The sequence below is a fragment of the Ictidomys tridecemlineatus genome, chromosome X, assembly GCF_052094955.1.
Source record: "Ictidomys tridecemlineatus isolate mIctTri1 chromosome X, mIctTri1.hap1, whole genome shotgun sequence".
Lineage (NCBI taxonomy): Eukaryota > Metazoa > Chordata > Mammalia > Rodentia > Sciuridae > Ictidomys > Ictidomys tridecemlineatus.
This window is the reverse complement of record NC_135493.1, coordinates 25,972,382-25,991,934: the sequence shown is the minus strand read 5'-3', so window position 1 is coordinate 25,991,934 and position 19,553 is coordinate 25,972,382. Positions and strand designations below refer to the sequence as shown.

General features: G+C 34.8%; 1 protein-coding gene across 5 annotated transcripts in view; it reads right to left on the bottom strand.

Moving 5' to 3' along the window:
• The window catches only part of Tenm1 (teneurin transmembrane protein 1), a 780,422-nt gene that overhangs the window by 235,964 nt on the left and 524,905 nt on the right, over positions 1-19,553 (bottom strand). For all 5 annotated transcript variants that reach the window (XM_040285140.2, XM_078034300.1, XM_005319330.4 and 2 more), the window contains 5 exons: positions 18,765-18,964; positions 17,311-17,521; positions 12,520-12,621; positions 10,849-11,043; positions 6,135-6,335 (listed from right to left, as the gene is read on the bottom strand). In XM_040285140.2, coding sequence (XP_040141074.2) covers positions 6,135-6,335; positions 10,849-11,043; positions 12,520-12,621; positions 17,311-17,521; positions 18,765-18,964 — 909 coding nt within the window. The remainder of the gene's footprint in view (positions 1-6,134; positions 6,336-10,848; positions 11,044-12,519; positions 12,622-17,310; positions 17,522-18,764; positions 18,965-19,553) is intronic.

The following is a 19,553-nucleotide window of genomic DNA, read 5'->3' as shown; positions in this document are numbered from 1 at the left end:
GATACTAAAAGTTCCTGTTATGTGCATACATGCATGCACACACATACTGTGTTATCTCTCTGATGGACAAGATAAATACATGTCATAGAATGGCTTAATAACAAGTATCTTTATAAGAGACCCTTTTAACATTTTCAAGAACTAATACTGTTTGAATGAGGTACATAATGATAGTCCTTTGTATGATATTTTTCTCATAACCTATAGAATGTTTACAAAGATCTCAGGGCCTAATGCTATATATGCAGCTGATTAATTATTTTCTAAGACACACAAGAATAAGAAGATATTGTGGTGGAGAAAGAGCAAGAGTTGTCTTCTTTTTGTAAGTGCTTACCTCTCATGAATTTTTCTGTTATTTTCAACAATAGAGGAAATGTCTCATAGGAAGTTTCATTAAGAGAGAGAGGATTGTAAAGTTTTATTTTATGCTCTTCCTCAAAGACCATGCAATCAGGAGAAGCCAGATTTTACAAAATTGTTTTACAATGCTGATCTCAGATGTTAGGGCCAGTACACTTAGAAAAGGCTAAATGTATTACTGTGATTTTTACAGCAAGGGGTTACGTTTTAAGGGAGCACGATTTGACCTGTGGTATATCCAAATCCAAACTATGATCTAACAAGCTTCTATTGTATTCCTCTTGAGATATTTTTAAAGACTAATGAGTTAACCTTTGTGAAGTACCATGAGACTATCAGTTTAAGAAGTCTATATCAAGTATCAGTTTAGGGCTTCTAACAATATTCATACCTAGAAAAACAGACTGAAAATAATCAGTAAACCATTCACTGAAGTCCCATTGGTATCAGAGCAGCACAGTTAACATGCTAACAGCTAAGCTTCATGTGCTTAGAGGAAGAAAATGATCAATGGCAAAGAGCATATCCACCTTTGAAATGACACAATCCATTATAAGAATCAGATGTTAAATTGCTTCCTGTACTGAGCGCACTCAATTAAAAGTCTGCACAGTGAGATCATCTAGATGGTTAAATATGCTCTGTGGGAACAACCTTTATGGAGCTTAAAAATCACAGAAGGACCATTCCTACCATGACACTGGAGATTTGGAAGGCATTTCCTTTTCCTATTTTTCAATTTGGTAGTTTTATTAGGAAGCCTTTTTGCCTGAGAGGCTGCTGAGTTTGAGATCATACCTATTCACCCTTTTGCTTCTGTGAGCAAGATGTTTCTAGTGAGCTTTTCTATTGGGCCCAGAATAGATGAATGCAGCTTTGGTTCAGGATCTCTGTACAAAAATGTGCCATTCATGCCCTTGGTATTTGAGGTCCTTCATGTCCTTTTTCAGTAAGCTAATTTACTCACCTGAGTTCTATCTCCTTGTCTCACTTCTGTCTTGCACGGGCAGGAGTGGAGATAGCAGGGTGAAAAGAATGCTAGACATAGCATGAAATCTGCAGACCTGGTTTTTACTCTCAGCTTTGTAACTAGCCAGGTCTTTGATGTTAGACCAGTTATTTAACCTCTATGATTCAGTTCCCTTGTGTTTCAAATACTCACGTATTTCTTTTTCATTGTTTGCTATCCCTCCGTGCCAGACTGCAACCTCCACTAGTGGAGAAATCTGTTTTCCTTACTGATGCATCCCAAGAGCACAAGACATGGCACAAAGTAGTTGCTCAATGAATTTTTTTAAAATAGATGGACATTTCATGTCTCAATCAGTGGTGTTAGCTATACATGTAATCTCTCAATGTAGACATCAGAGTTAGTTGAATTCCCTGTCTCCCTTTACAACCATAGAGTCACCAAGTCCTATTTTTTAACCTCTATCACAGCTGTTCTTTCTTTTTCACATGCACTTAAATTACTTTATATCAAATTTTCCACTATTTTTTATTATTCTCTTCAAACTCTTTCCAGGGTAATTTTAAATGGTCAACCTCTTTAAACTCCTCCTATGGTCTTCTCATAATCCTCAGGACCACATAAACTCTTATGCACGACATACACGGACATTCACAATCTACAAAGTTTTTTGTGATCACTTCATATACCTTCAGAAAATGTTAAACACTCCTTGTACATTGTGTCTCTCTCTTTTAGCACTTAGTGCAAGATTTTTCATGTTTTCCACATTTGTTTTCTAAATCATATTTATTATGCTTTATTCTTCTTTATATATTACCTCAAATACTGATGGAGATATAACAGTGGCTCAATAAACATTTGCCAAATGAAAGGAAGAGGTTAGGCTAGTGAAACAGTTCTCATGTGCCTTGAGGAAAACCACCTAGCCTCTTTTCTGTGGTGCATTAGAATTCTCAAGGATGCTGAGGCAAGTAGACTAGACACCACCATACTTGAGGAGCACTGAACCAGAATATCTCTATACTTCCTTCTAGATCCAATCTTCTATGGGCCCGTGTAGCTCTCTGTAATTATAGCAAATATCTGAGATAATCAACCTTCAAGGAAGAAAGGTTTATTTTTTCTCACAGCTTCAGAGGTTTCTATCATGGTTTGTGGCTCTGTTGCTTTTGGGTGTGTGAAGAGGGAGTACTTCATGATGGGAGTGTGTGGCAGAGGAAATTGCTCACCTCATGCTGACCAGGAAGCAAAGGAGAGAGAAGGGAGAAACCAGTACCCCTCTGAAGGCATGTATTCAGTGACCTAACTTCCTCCTATTAAGTCTTAATTCTTTTAGGTTCCACTACCTTACAATAGTGCCGTGGGCTGGGAACAAACCTTTATCACACGAGCCTTTGGGAGACAATACATATCTGAACTAAAATAGAAGCTACCATTTTCTTTCATAATTTTTGTGAGTTAAGGGTTGTTTGGAGTGAGGGAAGAGTAGGGTGGTGTTTAGGGTACCAAATGTGAAAGAAGGAAAGAGGGGAATTGGAGAAGAATGTTCACATCTAGCCATTTTTCTCTCCTTCTGTGATTTTCTTTGCCAACAGAATTGGTGCATGGCTTTGCATGTTAGGGAGTATGGGTGAGAAGGGGAAAAAAACTCTCTATACATTGAACTTAATATTAATTCATTGTAAATATAAATATTTGAATTTACTTAACTGTCAGGTGGTGCTTTACCAGAAAATTTACTCAATTTTGAGGTATCAGGAAGGAAATTTGAATGGTCTGAAGGAACAATTATATGACATGGAATCACTATTCAATCAATACATGCTTAAGTAGTCACAAAGAGGTAAATGTTTGACTCAGTGTGAAGAACATGATCATGATAAACACATGTTGGTGTTCTCCAGGATTCTGACTCTCTTTATTCTCATTTTCTGTATTCTCCCTGGAAAATCAAGGACATGCCACATGCCTATGATCTGAACTATGTAAAAATGTTTGCTTCCAGCTCAGGATTCTTCTATAAATTTCTTTCTTGACTATCAGTCCCTCACTGGACATATCTTTCTGGATCTTCCGTGGATACCTCTAATATCCATAAATTAGCACCTTACCTGGCCCACCTGCCTCAAGCAAGGGTTTCTGCCTATATACTCTTTCTTTCCCAGTTGTTGGTACTTCCTTTTACCCAGTCACCTGGATCCCCCTCCCATCTCTCATGGAAATTCACTGATTTGTCTCCACCTAACCTTTCTCATAACAACAGTTTCAGTTCAGACCATTCCCACCATAATGTTCTTGCACTACACCAATAAACACACTGTTCTTGCCTCTTAGTTCCCTATCCCATTCATCTCCAACTGGTCTTTTCAGTTGCCATAAGATTGGACAATCTTAACTGCAGTGTGTTTTAAAGCACTCAATGTTTTCATGTTGTGTCAACAGGAAATGTAAAGTCTTAGCATACTTTGTCAAGTTCTCTACATTCTGGTCCCTGCTTTCTCACAAGTTTAATGTCCTTCCTCACTCCTAGGTTGCAATTAACCCAATGGCTTGCAAATATTCAAGTGTTTCGTTTAGATTCTTAACATTGTTTCTTTAGTTAAGCTACTCCTTCTGTTTAAAATGTTCTTATCTCTCATGTCCATCTGAGAAACATGAATCATCTTTCTAGAGTTAATTTGAGTGTGAAGACTTCTGCAATGTCTTATCTGACTATAAGGTCTTTTCTCACAGAAATAACTTACTCCTCCCTCGTTCGTGATTCTGTGGCTCATGGCCCTGGACATGGCCCGACAATGATGTTTTTATATGTGATTAATTAGATCAGGACTCCTAGAGGTCAGCACAGTATTGTGGTTAATGCAGGGACTGTAAAGCCAAAATACCTTAGTCCAAATTCTGATTCTAATACTTGTTATATGGGTAACTTTGGGCAAGTTATTTCACTCACCTCTCTGTGCCTCAGTTTTCTCATCTGTAAATTGGGCATTACTATTATACTTAATTCAAAGTGAATTCATACACAAAGTACACTTAGAATAGTGACTACTGTGTGTACAATAATAATAATAATGCTAACATTAATATTATTTTACCTGAAGTTCTAGGCTGGAATTCTATATCTGAAACATGGAAAGATGGAAGATGTTCAGTAACATTTTGTTCAATGTGTCTCTCCTACTAGACTATAAAAAATCATCTGTGCAAAATTTCATCCATCTCATTTACCACTAGATTCCTGGTACCAAACACTGTGCCAAGCACATAACAAGGATATGTGTATTTGTTAGATATATAAATGAATGGTTTTTAAGATTTGCATTTCTTTATTATTAGATTATCTTAACATTTTGATAATTTCCTTAAGTTTTAAATTGCAATATTATCTCTCATATTATTTCTATGTGAGGCAACAAAATTTTAGTGAAGTTTGGTTAGAATTATGGTAAAATGTTATGTTAGAATTAATTCTTTGAATATTCTCCTGCTGTTTCCTTATTGTAGATCATGAGCTAATTCAGTGGTACCAACAGTTCCACAGTATACTAATTTTTTTCTGCTTACCACATGTCATTTTACATCCTCGACAAAATTTATAGGCAAAGGCTTTTTAGAAATCACCATTTATTAATTCTGCTCATTTAATGAGCATGAAATCCAGAGATAAGAAAAATTGTATATAGAATGGCCCATTCTTTACAGTGTTTATAATTCAGGTGGAAAACAAGCCATGTGCACAAATATCTACATCACAATGTATTCTGTGCTTTCTAGCAATACAGATAGGATGTATTTCAGGGATTCTCCTTGACGTGATCAGGAACGGTTTTATGGGATGACTAAAATTGTAATTGGTCTTGGTGGATTTTCCTAGGGGGAACAATAATAACATTCAATGCTGAGAAAAAGACATGGAAAACAAGTGTGAAAATAAGATATCTTGGGAGTAAGGAGAGCATACAGATTATTTGGGCAGAAGGAGGATTTTTTTAAAAACATTTTAAATCTTTTTAGTTGTAGTTGTCAATATCTTTATTTTATTTATTTATTTTTATGTGGTGCTGAGGACCAAACCCTGGGCCTCATACGTGCTAAGTGACTGCTCTGCCACTGAGCCACAACCCCAGCCCCAGAAGAAGGAATTTATACAGGAAGCAGAAGTAGAGTGTAGGCTAGACACAAGAGATTTTGAATAGTTTATGGTGAACTTTTGACAACAGGCTAAGATACTTAAAGCTTATCTGCAGACAGTGGAGAGGTATGGAAAATTTAGGGGCAGGGAAAGGCAAAAGTAAAGCAATGTTATAGAAATAGGAATTGTGAAGCAATATGGCAGTATATAAAATGGAGTGGAGTTCTTGGTTGTGTTTTCAGGTGATGGGACATCAAGTGCAAATGCCTGATTTCTCAAGTTTGGGGAGATAGAGTTTTGAAACAATCTGCATAGCACTGATAGTAGGAGACTTGAGAATGAACGAAATAACCAGAGAAGAATACAGAAGAACAAAAACTTAAAGACACAGACCTACCACAATGAAAAACAAGATGAAAAAACAAACAGTAGCATCCTGTTGTAAATGAAATGCAGTAAACACTAAACCTCATACTGGAAAGCATCTTATGACTCACGAATGTATACTTATACAAAGTTCAATATATTTCAGGAATAATAAAACTAAAAAATCATATATCAAGGCATATCAGAATTTAAAGAGTAAGATAGTTCTCTCTCTTAGATAAAGGATCATTTAGAACTTAGGAGCAGAAGAAGAAATAAAAGGAAATAACTCCAATGTACCTGTTGAGCAGTCAGATCCTGTCCACTTGGGATCACAGTTGCATACTCCAGAGTCCAGAAGAAAAGTCCCATGTCCTGAGCACTGCTCTTGACATATAGGAAGTGGAGTTTCACAGTTGACTCCTCCCCAGCCAGTTGAGCAGTGACATTCTCCTTTTACACAGATGCCATGGCTGGAACACATTGGATCTAAGCAGTCCTCTGAAGGTCCAAAGAAGGGAAGAGGGAAGGTTAATAGGCAACAGGTGCAGGATAATGAAACTGAGATACTTACATTGATTTCCTAGTATTATATCATTAATGTTGCTTTAATTGGGCAATAAAATGACTCATGCAAACATTGTGTTCAAACCATAAGATTATTAACACTTAAAAATATGGTGGAGTATCATAGAGGTTACAACCCAAAATTAGGAGAAGAAAATCACACATGCTATGTGAAATTGTGAATAGTCTGTAGCAACCCTACAAAAACGGGTGGGTGGACTCCTCTCTGGGCCTTCAACAGGAATTCCTGTTTTGAACAAAGGCCTAAGAATTTCTGGTAAGTCATTCCTTATCTTTTCTGAAATTGGAATTAGAATGCCAGAAATGACTTTAACTTGATGTGTCTAGAGGAGTCAACACACAAAAAATTAAGCTTGATTATTCAAGTTATTAGGCAAGGTGACTGCTGTTTGTATGAAATAATAGAATTTACAATAATTTATTTTAACCTCTCATTTATTCCTTAGAAGCACTAAAATGTGACATTTTATGCCTAATTCCAATATCAGGACACTGTGACATAGTTTCTAGTGTCTGAGAATATAACAGACTCGATTCCATTTATCTCTGTTTTTGTGATTCTGGAAAATTTTCTACATCTTAACAAAAGTATGAGCCATTCTGGAGGTAGGTTCCTGTACATTCCTTGGGGGAAATTGTTTTGGGCTTTTAACCAAGTAACCTTTTTACAGCAAAATGGAAAGGTTAACTTTCAAATTTCTAGTCTTTGTATACAAATGGAACCAAACTATTATAAAGAAGATGCATGTTTTGAATTACTTTTGCAGAAATAGAAATAGACTGTCCGATACAAACTGTTTGCATTTGAAAGACTGGCTTAGTTGTAAGGTGTGACTTGTGGACATGGAACAGACTAAGTCTAACTAAGCACTATTATAATTAGTGTTATTGCCATTATAATTAACCCAAGATCTCAAGGTCATTAGCACAATACTTTAATACCTGAGCTAATCAGTAAATTAACACACAAAGGCACATCTAATTTGATTCATCATTTGAAGGGATAAAGTATGAAGTATAGATCTTTTTTAGAAGGAGTCCATTTTATTATATTGAAGTACAAAAATCTTAATAAACAAAATAATATTTAACTTAATATGTTATTTCCTTAAGAGGGCTGCTCTATTGTATTTATGTAAATCATCATGTAAGTTATATTTAAATCAGAGGCACAAAGTCATGGAGTTAAAGGGGCCAAACATGGATGAAATGGGCTGGATATAAGAAAACAGGGTGTATTGGGAGCAAACTGAAACCAAATGTCTGGGTTAAAGGGAACTGCTGTTACTTGGCTCTAGTAGATTACCATCATGTTGCAATGTGGGCTCAATGTCATCAGATTTTATAGTGGTCAAGAGTGGCCAGAAATAGCAATTTCTATATGACACTCCTCTACTTTTAAATTTTGGTAAAAGCATTCTAAAGTGTTTAATCTCATTCTAGTCTATAAACAAGGAAGACTTTAGCTTTCCACCTCCTGTTAGCAATAGTAGAATTTGGGTTTGAAGATTATATGTGTTCCAATGAATGGTATTGGGCCTATAGTCACATTGGACAACAAAAAAACAACATGGCACATGTGAGATAAACAAAATCCATCTCCAGGCCCAGTTCAGCCCGTGGGTTTCTGCTCAGTCATGTCTGAAGTAAAATTTTTTTCTATTGTTTTTGAAATGTGCATATCATTAAATCTGTTGAGCATTGTTCCTTGCTGTTTTGGTTGTACTAAGAATTTGGTTAGTTTCATTTTGTTGCATATGGATTTCCAGTTTTCCCAGCACCATTTGTTGAAGATGCTATCCTTCCTCCATTGCATGCTTTTAGCCCCTTTATCGAATATAAGAAAGTTGTAATTTTGTGGATTGGTCTCTGTGTCCTCTATTCTGTACCATTGGTCCACCTGCCTGTTTTGGTACCAGTACCATGCTGTTTTTGTTACTATTGCTCTGTAGTACAGTTTGAAATCTGGTATCGCTATACCGCCTGATTCACACTTCCTGCTTAGAGTTGCTTTTGCTATTCTGAGTCTTTTATTTTTCCATATGAATTTCATGATTGCTTTCTCTATTTCTACAAGAAATGCCATTGGGATTTTGATTGGCATTGCATTAAACCTGTAGAGAACTTTGGGTAATATTGCCATTTTGATGATGTTAGTTCTGCCTATCCATGAACAGGGTATATTTTTCCATCTTCTAAGATCTTCTTCTATTTCTCTCTTTAGGGTTCTGTAGTTTTCATTGTATAAATCTTTCACCTCTTTTGTTAGGTTGATTCCCAAGTATTTTTTTTTTGAGGATATTGTGAAAGCAGTATGGAGATACCTGGGAAAGCTGGGAATGGAACCACCATTTGACCCAGCTATTGCCCTTCTCGGACTATTCCCTGAAGACCTTAAAAGAACGTACTATAGGGATACTGCTACATCGATATTCATAGCAGCACAATTCACAGTAGCTAGACTGTGGAACCAACCCAGATGACCTTCAATAGATGAATGGATAAAAATATGTGGCATTTATACCCAATGGAGTATTACTCTGCACTAAAAAATGACAAAATCATGGAATTTGCAGGGAAATGGATGGTACTAGAGCAGATTATGCTAAGTGAAGCTAGTCAATCCCTAAAAAACAAATGCCAAATGTCATCTTTGATATAAGGAGAGCAACTAAGAACAGAATAGGGAGGAAGAGCATGAGTAAAAGATCACCATTAAACAGGGTCGAGAGGGGGGAGGGAAAGAGAGAGAGAAGGAAAATTGCATGGTAAAGGAAGGAGACCCTCATTGTTATACAAAATTACATATAAGAGGAAGTGAGGAGAAAGGGGAAAAAACAAGAGAGAGAAATGAATTACAGTAGATGGGATAGAGAGAGAAGAGGGGAGGGGAGGGGAGGGGGGATAGTAGAGGATAGGAAAGGTAGCAGAATATAACAGACACTAGTATGGCAGTAGGTAAAAAAGTGGAACTGATGTGAATCTGCAATATGTATACAGGGTAAAAATGGGAGTTCATAATCTGCTTGAATCAAATGTATGAAATATGATATGTCAAGAGCTTTGTAATGTTTTGAACAACTAATAATAAAAAAAGAATAAAAAAAAGAATTTGGTTAGTGACCTCAGAGAAGGTAAATTTAAGCTAAATCCTTTTCAAGTGCTTACAAAATTTAAATTAGATGAGTCTAAAATAATTAGGTTACATGATTTTTCATGGCAAGGTGTAGATGTTGAGATAGACACCATTTTTTAAAATCTTTATTTTTATGTGGTGTTGAGGATTCAACCCAGTACCTCACATGCGCAAAGCAGGTGCTCTCCAACTGAGCTACAGCCGTAGCCCTAGACACCATTTTTTTTTGTTAGTGGTGTGTGTGTGCATTTAGTACTTTAATTTACAAGTTAAATATAATTACTATAGTTAGGTTAGCATTAAAACAACTTCCAAAAGTAACTTAGAAACTCCAGTGCCTTGTATAGACCCAATGCCATTCACTGGAACACATATAATCTTCAAACCCAAATTCTACTATTGCTAACGGGAGGTGGAAAGCTAAAGTCTTGCTTGTTCATAGAGTAGAATGAGATTAAACCCTTTAGAATGCTGTGTAATAGTCTTAATGAGCCATCTTTAAAAAGCAATTATAGTGTATTTTCAGCAGCCTCTTTCCTGAACAACAGTTGTGATGAGACCATCTCCCATGGTAATATAATAATATTAATATTATTTCTGAAATCAGTCTTGTTTGAGGAATGTGGCATGAAAAAGGTCTGATTACTAGTAATCTTATTTTCCAAAGTATCTCTTTAAATGATGAAACTATTGCCATATCAAAATATTTTTGCAAAGACTCCTTTGGGGTAAATTTAATATAAAGGCACTGGTTTGAAACTCATTAGTGGTAAGCCTGCTTCCTTAGGCACAGAGGTCAAGTTTCAGCATAAGGTATGTAAAAATAAAAAATCTAAAGCAATAATAATAATGGTAATTACAAATTACTCCCAAAGAAAACATTTGCAAAATGCCTCCAAATGTGCATATATCATTATTTTTATTGCTTTCTTTAAAGTGAGATGTAGCGTAATGTACTCTGTAATAAGGACAGCAATATGAACTAACAGCTAAAAATCATCCATGGAAATTCTAAATTCTCAAGTTTATTAAACAGTATTATAAATGAGAAGGAAAACACCATTTTTCATTATTTCTTAGTAGTTGTCATAGATATAGTCTCATATATAATATTAGATACTGTCAGAAGATATATGAACTTCCCTGATCCCACCCCTCTGCACACATACTAAGGACATGTTAGCATTTATTGTTTGCAAAGGCTACTTGCACTCTATTAGAAGCATAGAATGACACCTGGAAAATTCAGAAAGAAAAGGCTGAAGCAGTAGATTAAAATGAGTCTCTCACCTTCCTCGCATATTTCTCCTTTGTATCCTGGCACACAGATGCAGACTCCCATGATGCAGGTGCCATGACCAAAGCATGTTGGGTCAATGCATTGCTCTTCTGGAACATCGCACTCTGGCCCCTTCCAGCCATTCCTGCACACACAGTGTCCTTTCTCATATTCTCCATTTCCACCACACAGAACAGGGCATGAATCTGAAGGTTGGCAAATGAACTTGTGATGTTCTTCATAATACTCTCAAAATAACCAAAGAGCAATTCTCTATTGATTCTGGCATAATATTTCAGGCCAAATAAACTACTATTTCTGTGTTACCCTTTATTAAATAAATGGGCATATGTTCATGATTACATAGAATTTTCCTCTTCCTGAAGTGCGTTCAATTATAAAGATACCCTGAATGAAGAAATTATATCAAGTATTTGCTGTTGATCCTACCATATTCTTCAATCATCATCATCATCATCATCATCATCATCATCATCATCATCATCATCTAGGAGTTTTCTCTTTTATGGTTTTTCTTCCTCAAGCAGATGTATATTGCTTTTAGGAAGCAAAACCTGAAAATTCAGAACTAATAAATAGTGAGTTATTCATATTATAAAATATCATCTTTAAAAAGCTATGCAGTTAGGGCTGGGGTTGTGGCTCAGTGGCAGAGCGCTTGCATAGCATGTATGAGGCACTGGGTTCAATCCTTACACCACATAAAAACAAACAAAAAATAAATAATTTTTTTAAAAAAGTTATTTGGTTAAATTTATAATGGACACATGTCTACTCTGTAACACATTGTGCAGAATCTTATTGAAACACTTATTCTGTTTTGTCATTGTTTGTTTCCCTATGAAAACTATGGGACTTTTTAAATGAAAAGCCTATATCTTCTATTTCATTCTGCTTTTGAATGCCAACTATCAGCACTCTCCCTACCCCCCTATCTTTGAGATCTATCATGGTTCTGGAATCTAGCTGGTGGTTTAGAACTCTGTGGTGAACGAAATTTAATCTAAAGAAACTGAGTGTCTGAGAAACCTGAGATTAGCACACTGGGAACCTTATTAATACATTAAAAATGATCAGAAAAGCACCTCTAAAATAATAACTGCAAGGCTATGTGAAAACATAGTGTGATTTACCATAGGCTTTCCAATAATTAAACTATGGGCAAGTCTAGGAAATGGTAGTTTCTTAAATTTAATTTTCCAACCTTTACTTTCTAGGCTACTTACCGAATTATGATTACCCACCCCTTTCAGTTACACTGGTGTGCATAAACACAAAATAACTTTGCCCACTTTTAAACTCAGACTATTGTGAATGAATTTATGAAGAAAATATAAGCATGATAAAGTGGTTTGGTTGACAATCTGGGTATACATTCCAGCTATTAGGTAACTTTTGATGTTTTTTAGTCTCTCTGAAGTCTTTCTTTGCTCATAAAACTGGGATTATAAAGAACTACCTCATAAGGCATAAGGTAGGACACAGTTCATTGCAAAGTATTTAGAACAGTGCCTGGTATAGTAGGTGTTGGCATTTGGTGGTAGTGGTGGGGCACGGCTGCTGTTGCTTCTGCCTCTTCTATTATTACTATTATTACTAATTCTGAGTTCCCAAATGATATCTATTTCCCTAAACCAATCAGAATCACAGAGCAACATTACCTCTAGCACAGTCAGGTCCAAGGAATCCTGGGAAACAATGACAATGGCCAGAGATACACTCTCCATTTCCATTGCAATTAGTTGAACAGTCATCCATTATTTCTATTAACATAAAGAAAAAGAAAAAAATGAACAAATCTCTCAACCATAGGGTCTTTAATTTTTTTAAGTTGGAAGAATTCAGGGCCTATGACAATCTTGCTCTATGCTATATACAGAGCATTTACTGCTCAAAATCAGATGCCAAAGAACTTCTGTAAGATGTCACATGCAGTATATTTTTATTAAAAGGGTCTTATATTTGCTGAATTGGCTATTTGAGAGCAGAACTAAAAACCAACCTTACTTCTAAAGTGCATAAAGGATATAGATTAATTGTATTCTTAAGAGACTTTCATTATAAAGCTAAAAATGTCTGAGGATTATAGGACATTTCTCCAAAGCAAAACAGGCTTAAAAAATGCAACCCCTAAGACAAAGACGACTGTTTATTTTTCAATCTTAGGTTCTTTCAAATAAAGCTTCTTCTCTAGCAACTTAGAAGATCTAATCTACTATCTTGACAGCTTAAATATGACAATCAGTATTTCATTTTCATTAATAAGTGACAATGGAAGGCTTTTAAAGTAAGTGTTCATATTAAATTCACCACCACTAAAAGCATTAGAACCTAAGTATTTGTTGAGAAATGCCTTCTTGGCTATAAATGCTTATTAGTTCTTTGCCACTAATTTTCTTTCAATCCATTCTCAGGGAATAGTCTTCAGGGGAATTGGGAAGCCTTTGAAGGTGTCCATAGGTAGATCTGGTGACATAAAGATGTGTAGAACTATGATAGTACAGAACTGTGATAAATCTTATGTAACTTATCTGGAAAAGTATAGTCTCTGACAATGACTTTTAAATTGTAGTTTAAAATTGTATTCATATATAATAATGATCAAATTCTAAGTCTATGAACTATGATGGTTTCTATGTTTTACTCTTTCAGTTTGTGTGTATATGGTGTGTGTGTGTGTGGTGTGTGTGTGTGTGTGTGTGTGTGTGTGTGTGTTATCCTCTTCCCATTAGTCCTTTTTATAATTTTTTCATAGCACTCTCGAATTCAATGTTTTATGTTGTGGCATGTTAAACTCATACTTCTCATATGTACCAATTTTTCCTTTTTCAATCCAATTTTCAGTTGGATAAGATATTTCTAATTACAAGGAGAGTTCTAGGAAGTGATCCTAGCACCTTCCTTTGAACAATGAAAGTGAGAATTCACAATGAGGGTTGAAAAATAGACTTTCTATAATTGTGGCCTGTGAACCATTTGTATCAGTAGGATCACCAGGAGCATTTACGAGACAGATATCTGGGCTTCAGCTCCAGATCTACTGAATCATTCTCTGAAGGATGTAGCCCAGTAATCAACATTCTAACAAACACCACAGTTGAATGTGCATGTGTTCACAATTGAGAACCAATGCTTTAAATAGTTATAGTTCCTAGTTAGAAAACTTGTGGCCCAGATGTTGGAGTTTTGCCTTGGGCAGTATAAAGATGAAAAAGAAAGTTGTATCTGGTCCATCTGAGCGATTCTTAGAAAGCTGAGAATGAACCCAATAGCTGTGTTTTTAGCTACCATATTATTAGAAGGGATTATTCTTCTCACCCACATGTGAATATATCAGATTGCCCTTCCCAGGTTTATGATAGTTCATTCTCTGAACTCAATAAGCAAGTCACACATGACATTAACTGAATTACAATTGAGCTGGCTAGAATGTAATATCCAGCAAAGAGCCAGTCATGGTTAACTCAATAAAACATTAGCTATTTCCAGAAAATTATTAATGCATTTAACAAGCAATTATGAAAAAAAATAGAGAGTCTTTTTTCATTCAGAGATGAGAAATTATTTCTGTATTTTCTACTTATCTGAATTTATTTTACCAAGCAGTAGTAGCAATTCTTAAATCCACATTTGGATTTCTCCTAGCTTAGATGGTTAATAGGAGGCCATGGAGGAAGCTTTCAAAAGTAAATATAGTTGAATTTAATTTCACACAAGATCCCATTGACAATTTTATGGAAGCAGCCTTGTGGGAATGTAGCTCTTCTGAAAAATATATGATAAAGTTTGCTATCAAAATAAATAAAAATCCCTACATCTTATTGATTTATATAAGAACTATCCCAGGGCTCACACTGCTGCACAGAGCTTAACCCCAGCAATGTAAATGAGAAAAGAAGGCAATAAAGGAGGATTTTGAAGTTGCCATCTTCACTAGGTATGAAAGGGATAGTGGGATAGTCTAGGGACTCCAAGAAGGTGGTAACTTTAGCAGGAAAATATAAACAACTATTGATTAAAAAAAAGAAAGTGTTTTTCTATTTATGTTGGCCTCCAGTAAACTTTGCCTTCTATCTTTAAAATCTTATTTCAGAATCATTTCTCAGACTGCAGTTTATTAGAGTTAAGAATAATTTTGAAGCTATATGTTTAAACCCTCATTCATATGCTACAGTAAAAATCCCCTTAGTATTCCTATCTATACTGATGATAGGATTTGCTTCTGGCAGTTTTTCTCATGGGAGAAATTTCACGTAATAAATAATCTTATGGAATGAGTACAGTCTAAAGGGCATGGGCTTTGGAATCAGACATAGTGGGTCTCAAATCTCCATTTTGCCTCTTAGAGACCTTGCCAAATGATTTACTCTTTCCAAGTTTCTGTTTACTTATTTGTAATATATGTATCACTGTACCTGAGCTATCAGAGTTGTGATGAGAATCCAACAAGCTAACTGAATGTAAAGCATCTAGTATAGTTCTTGGAGAAGAGTGGCACTCCATGAGTGGTATATATTATCATGTTATAGAGCAAGTTGCCTGAGATTAAGTAATATCAACAACTCTTCCTATACTACCAGAAAATAATATATATTAATATAGGCAATTTAACATTCAATGAATGTTAATTATTAATTCTGTCTTGATCTTTGTTAGTAGTGGACCAAATGTAGTCAGGATCAAGTGACTCTAATGTTATGAAATAGATGAATGAGCATCATTAAGAACAAATTCACACAAATCTCACTTTGTTTAATGAAATATAATAGCCTCTTTTTATTCTGATTAAGATATACTATACACATATAAAAATCAATAGAGGGAATTCAAGGTAAATGACTTTTATGTCTTTAATTGTTTTTGGAAATTTACTTGAATTTTAAAAAATAAACAGTAGCAGAAATGTTTTTGTTGCCTCTATTCTTAAAAAGACAACAGAAAGGTAAAGAAGCTTTCTTGCATAAGCAAAAGGCAAATATAAAAATTGGATCTCAAGTATTAGGTTCTTAGTGGGTGAAGTAAGATACAGAAAAAAGCTCCAAATATATTTCTGGGTCTACTGATTTTTGAAAGGTTAATCACTTGGTCAGTGTTTTTTAAAAGTTCATGTATTAAAATAACAGGAAGAGAGAAAATCTTTACAAATATTTCATGTCTTCTAATTTCTTAGAAGTAGTAACTTGACCTATAATAATTCAAAATAAGGCTGCATAGACAAATATGAAAAGTCCATCTATTTAACTTTCCACACTGAGTCTGAGCAAAATAGTGATGTGATTTATATATGTATTTTTAATATTTATATATATTCAAAATATGTATTATTTTTAACAAACACTTTGTTTTGGAAGATGTAAGAGCAGTAGAGGTTTTCTCTAGGAGAAAAATCATCATTGCAATTTTATTGCCTTTCTGATTACTTTAGAGGAAAATTTTAATAATTGTATGGCTGTAATGCCATTTTCTACTCACTGAAGGTCTTCAACATCAAGTAAAAATAGAACATAATTGTTACAAAGAGCAGATGGTATATCTATTAACAGTCAACACATCTTCCTAAACATATGGCTGAACAGGTTAACTAAAGGATAAAGTGGTGAGATTTGTATAGAAAACTGACAGCTGTAAAATATTTTTTCTTTTTTTAAAAGACACGTGTCTTAGGAAAATTCACACAATACTGTATGGTGTCTATGAGTTGTTTACCCTCAGGACTCTACAATTGCTAAAGAGCTCAGCCTTATTCACATAAAGGGTCATGGGGAATGAATTTGGCAAAAAATGACAGAAGAGTGAGATGTCTCTGACTAACTAGGGTGACAGTGAATAAGAGTGTGTATAGGCATTGTATTTAAAAAGAACATGTTTTAAAAGGCCCTGAACACACTGAAAGGGCCATTGTGATGATTTTCAAACTAAAAAAAATTCTGAAAGTAAGGACTTTGAATGACTCAAGTTATTATCCTTAATATCCTTCTCTAAATACTCTTATGTTGTATTTTGAAGGCTTAATGGTTCTAGAATCAGTTGTTCTAAAGAACTGTATTGATGCCAGTTTGTCTATTTTAAAAGGTATTATTTGCCTTTTCTTTTATTATTCAAACTTGAAATAACAAGGCTTCTGTTGCTTGTTCCCTTCTTCACTGAAGTTGTTGTTCACCTATGTAGCCTTGGTAATATTAGCCAGGTAATTATTTTTTGTTGAGAACATGTTAAAAAGAAGCAAACAGTAAGTATCCTGGAAAAGCAGCAAAGAATGGGAATTTTAAAAAATCTTAACCAGCATTGACACAACATCAATAACAACAATATAAATTTTTCTCATAGTGACCTATTCTGAATAATGACTTTAGGGTAGAATGAGCAATAAGCTTACATAGCACCTGTATGGCTTTCATCACTTATCTTCTAGAATTATACTGTAAATCCAAATTATAGCCAAGGCAGCTTACCGATTGCTGTAGTTAACACAAATACTTGCTCCACCTTTTTTCCATCATTGTAAAATGCCATATACCAAGGTCCTTGGTCCATATACTCTATGAAACCTGTCTCCTGAAGTGAAGTTAAGATAAGGTTCCGAGGGGAGTGCTGGGTATCATCAGAGCTCTTGGAGTCCTGCTTCATCAGTTGTTTGCCATCCATTAGTTTTACAAAATCAAACTGGAACAAATACAGACACAAATATGAGCACTAATTTTACTTCTAGACTGGCAAACATCTCTAACTTCACTTGATCTATTCCATATTTCTTTGCTTTGGATGTGGGCAAAGTAGAAGACCAAGGTTATTAATTCTGAAGTATATTTGAACTCAAAAACTTATTAATTTTGAAAAAATTATCATGATATTTATAAGTGTTATAAAAACAGTTCAGATTTAGAGCATTCAAAATAATTGTTTAAAAGCCATAAACTAAGAAATAGAAAAAATCTTGAGTATTATGCAAGAGAATCTTGACATTTTGCTAAAGTATCTGATAGAAGATACTTGAAAATACATTCTGCTTAGAAATGTTACTGTGACCTTCTCTACAAATTAAAAACTTTTTTATGGTTTTTAAAACAAATAAATGAACAGACAAAAATTTGAGAACATTCATCATAATTTAATACCTTTGAGGTAACACATTTAGAATATTCAAAATCCTTCCCCCACTATCATTACAAAAGCACATAGCACATGTTTCTTTGAATATTTTATAAGAGTCACCATTGATAGCATTTTGATTCCCTGTCTATTCTGGCCAAGAAGGTAAAGTTTTGATTCTGGTCACATCTGTTGGGGAAAAAAAGCAAGGCCAAGATATTTATTCTTTTTGCTACTTCTCAGATAGAGTAGGGTTCCAAATGGACTACTGAAGGGAAAAAATAAGGGAAAGAAAACAAAATCAATGTGGTGGCTAAGGTTTATGGAAAAGCTATGTAAACTGTAGAGGATTTACATATTTGAATTATTATTCACAATAAAAAAGAACCATATTTACCTGTAAGGCATAAAAAACTGTGCCTTTTTAACTTATTTGCAATCAACTCTTTACTGATATTCATTCCTTCCTTCATCAGGGTAAGGGGGTAAGGATGCACAAACCAGTGAAAGAACCAAGGGCACTAACTCTAAGATGACAGGGCTGGGAAGCTCATAATCAACCTGTTCCAGAAACCAGAGATCAAATTTAATGAATATTTTTTAAAATGCTTTTTTTCTGAGTCTGCCCCAGTAAATGCTATTCCTTATTTCTCCATGCCATTTTTTTCATCAGAGTGTGATTATTCTGGATATTTCTTTGTATAATTTTCTGCCCTTACCTTTGATATTTACACAATTAAAAAAAACCATAACCTTTAAACTGCTTAACCTACAATCCTCTAAAAGGGTTCAAGAGAATACACATAATATCAAATACCTGAGTATGTGTAGGTGGAATGTTCCTTCTGCCATAAATTCCCAGCAGAGAGTCCTTGGCTAGTGAAATATTGAATTTCAGGTATATAGGATGGTGGATAGTAATCTGAAAACGCCAGAATAAGCCAGGTGGAATGGTTTGCATGACCTGTGCACCAATGTCAACTTCTCCAGTATCAATTGCTCGTCCCTTCTGAAACACTGAAGGTAGAGAAAATTACATACATATTAATCTTAATTTGCAATGCAGTGTTTTTAGCATTTCAAGAATAGGCATATCAAAATAACTTAATCAGCTTTTTCTTCATCCCTACCCTCTCCCATCTTTCAAAGCCTTATACAAATTAAATATCTTCTAAGGAGCCTTCCTTTACCAATCACTATGTCAGTCTCCATTTTGTTAAACTTCTATTGCATTTATTTCAATCAACTTGATTCATTTTAACCATTATTTACCAAGTGCCACCTTAGTAGCTGCAAGAGTTACAAAGATGAATAAGATGCAGTTGTTGCTCTCAAGGAACTTTGAAAATAACAGAGGAAATAGGACAAGTGCACAAATTAACATATTGTAAAGGGAAATAAGTGCTCTGGGCATTCAAAGGATGGAAAAGTATTTGGCTAAGGAATACTTCTCAATTCTGTCTTTATCCTCTTTTATTTATTTTTAGCATCTATCACCATGCAACATACCACACATTTTACTTATTTATTGTTTATTGCCTGTTTTTTTTTTTCCTCTGGGAAGGAAAAATCTGTTGCTGCTTTGTTCATTGATATATCACCAGTA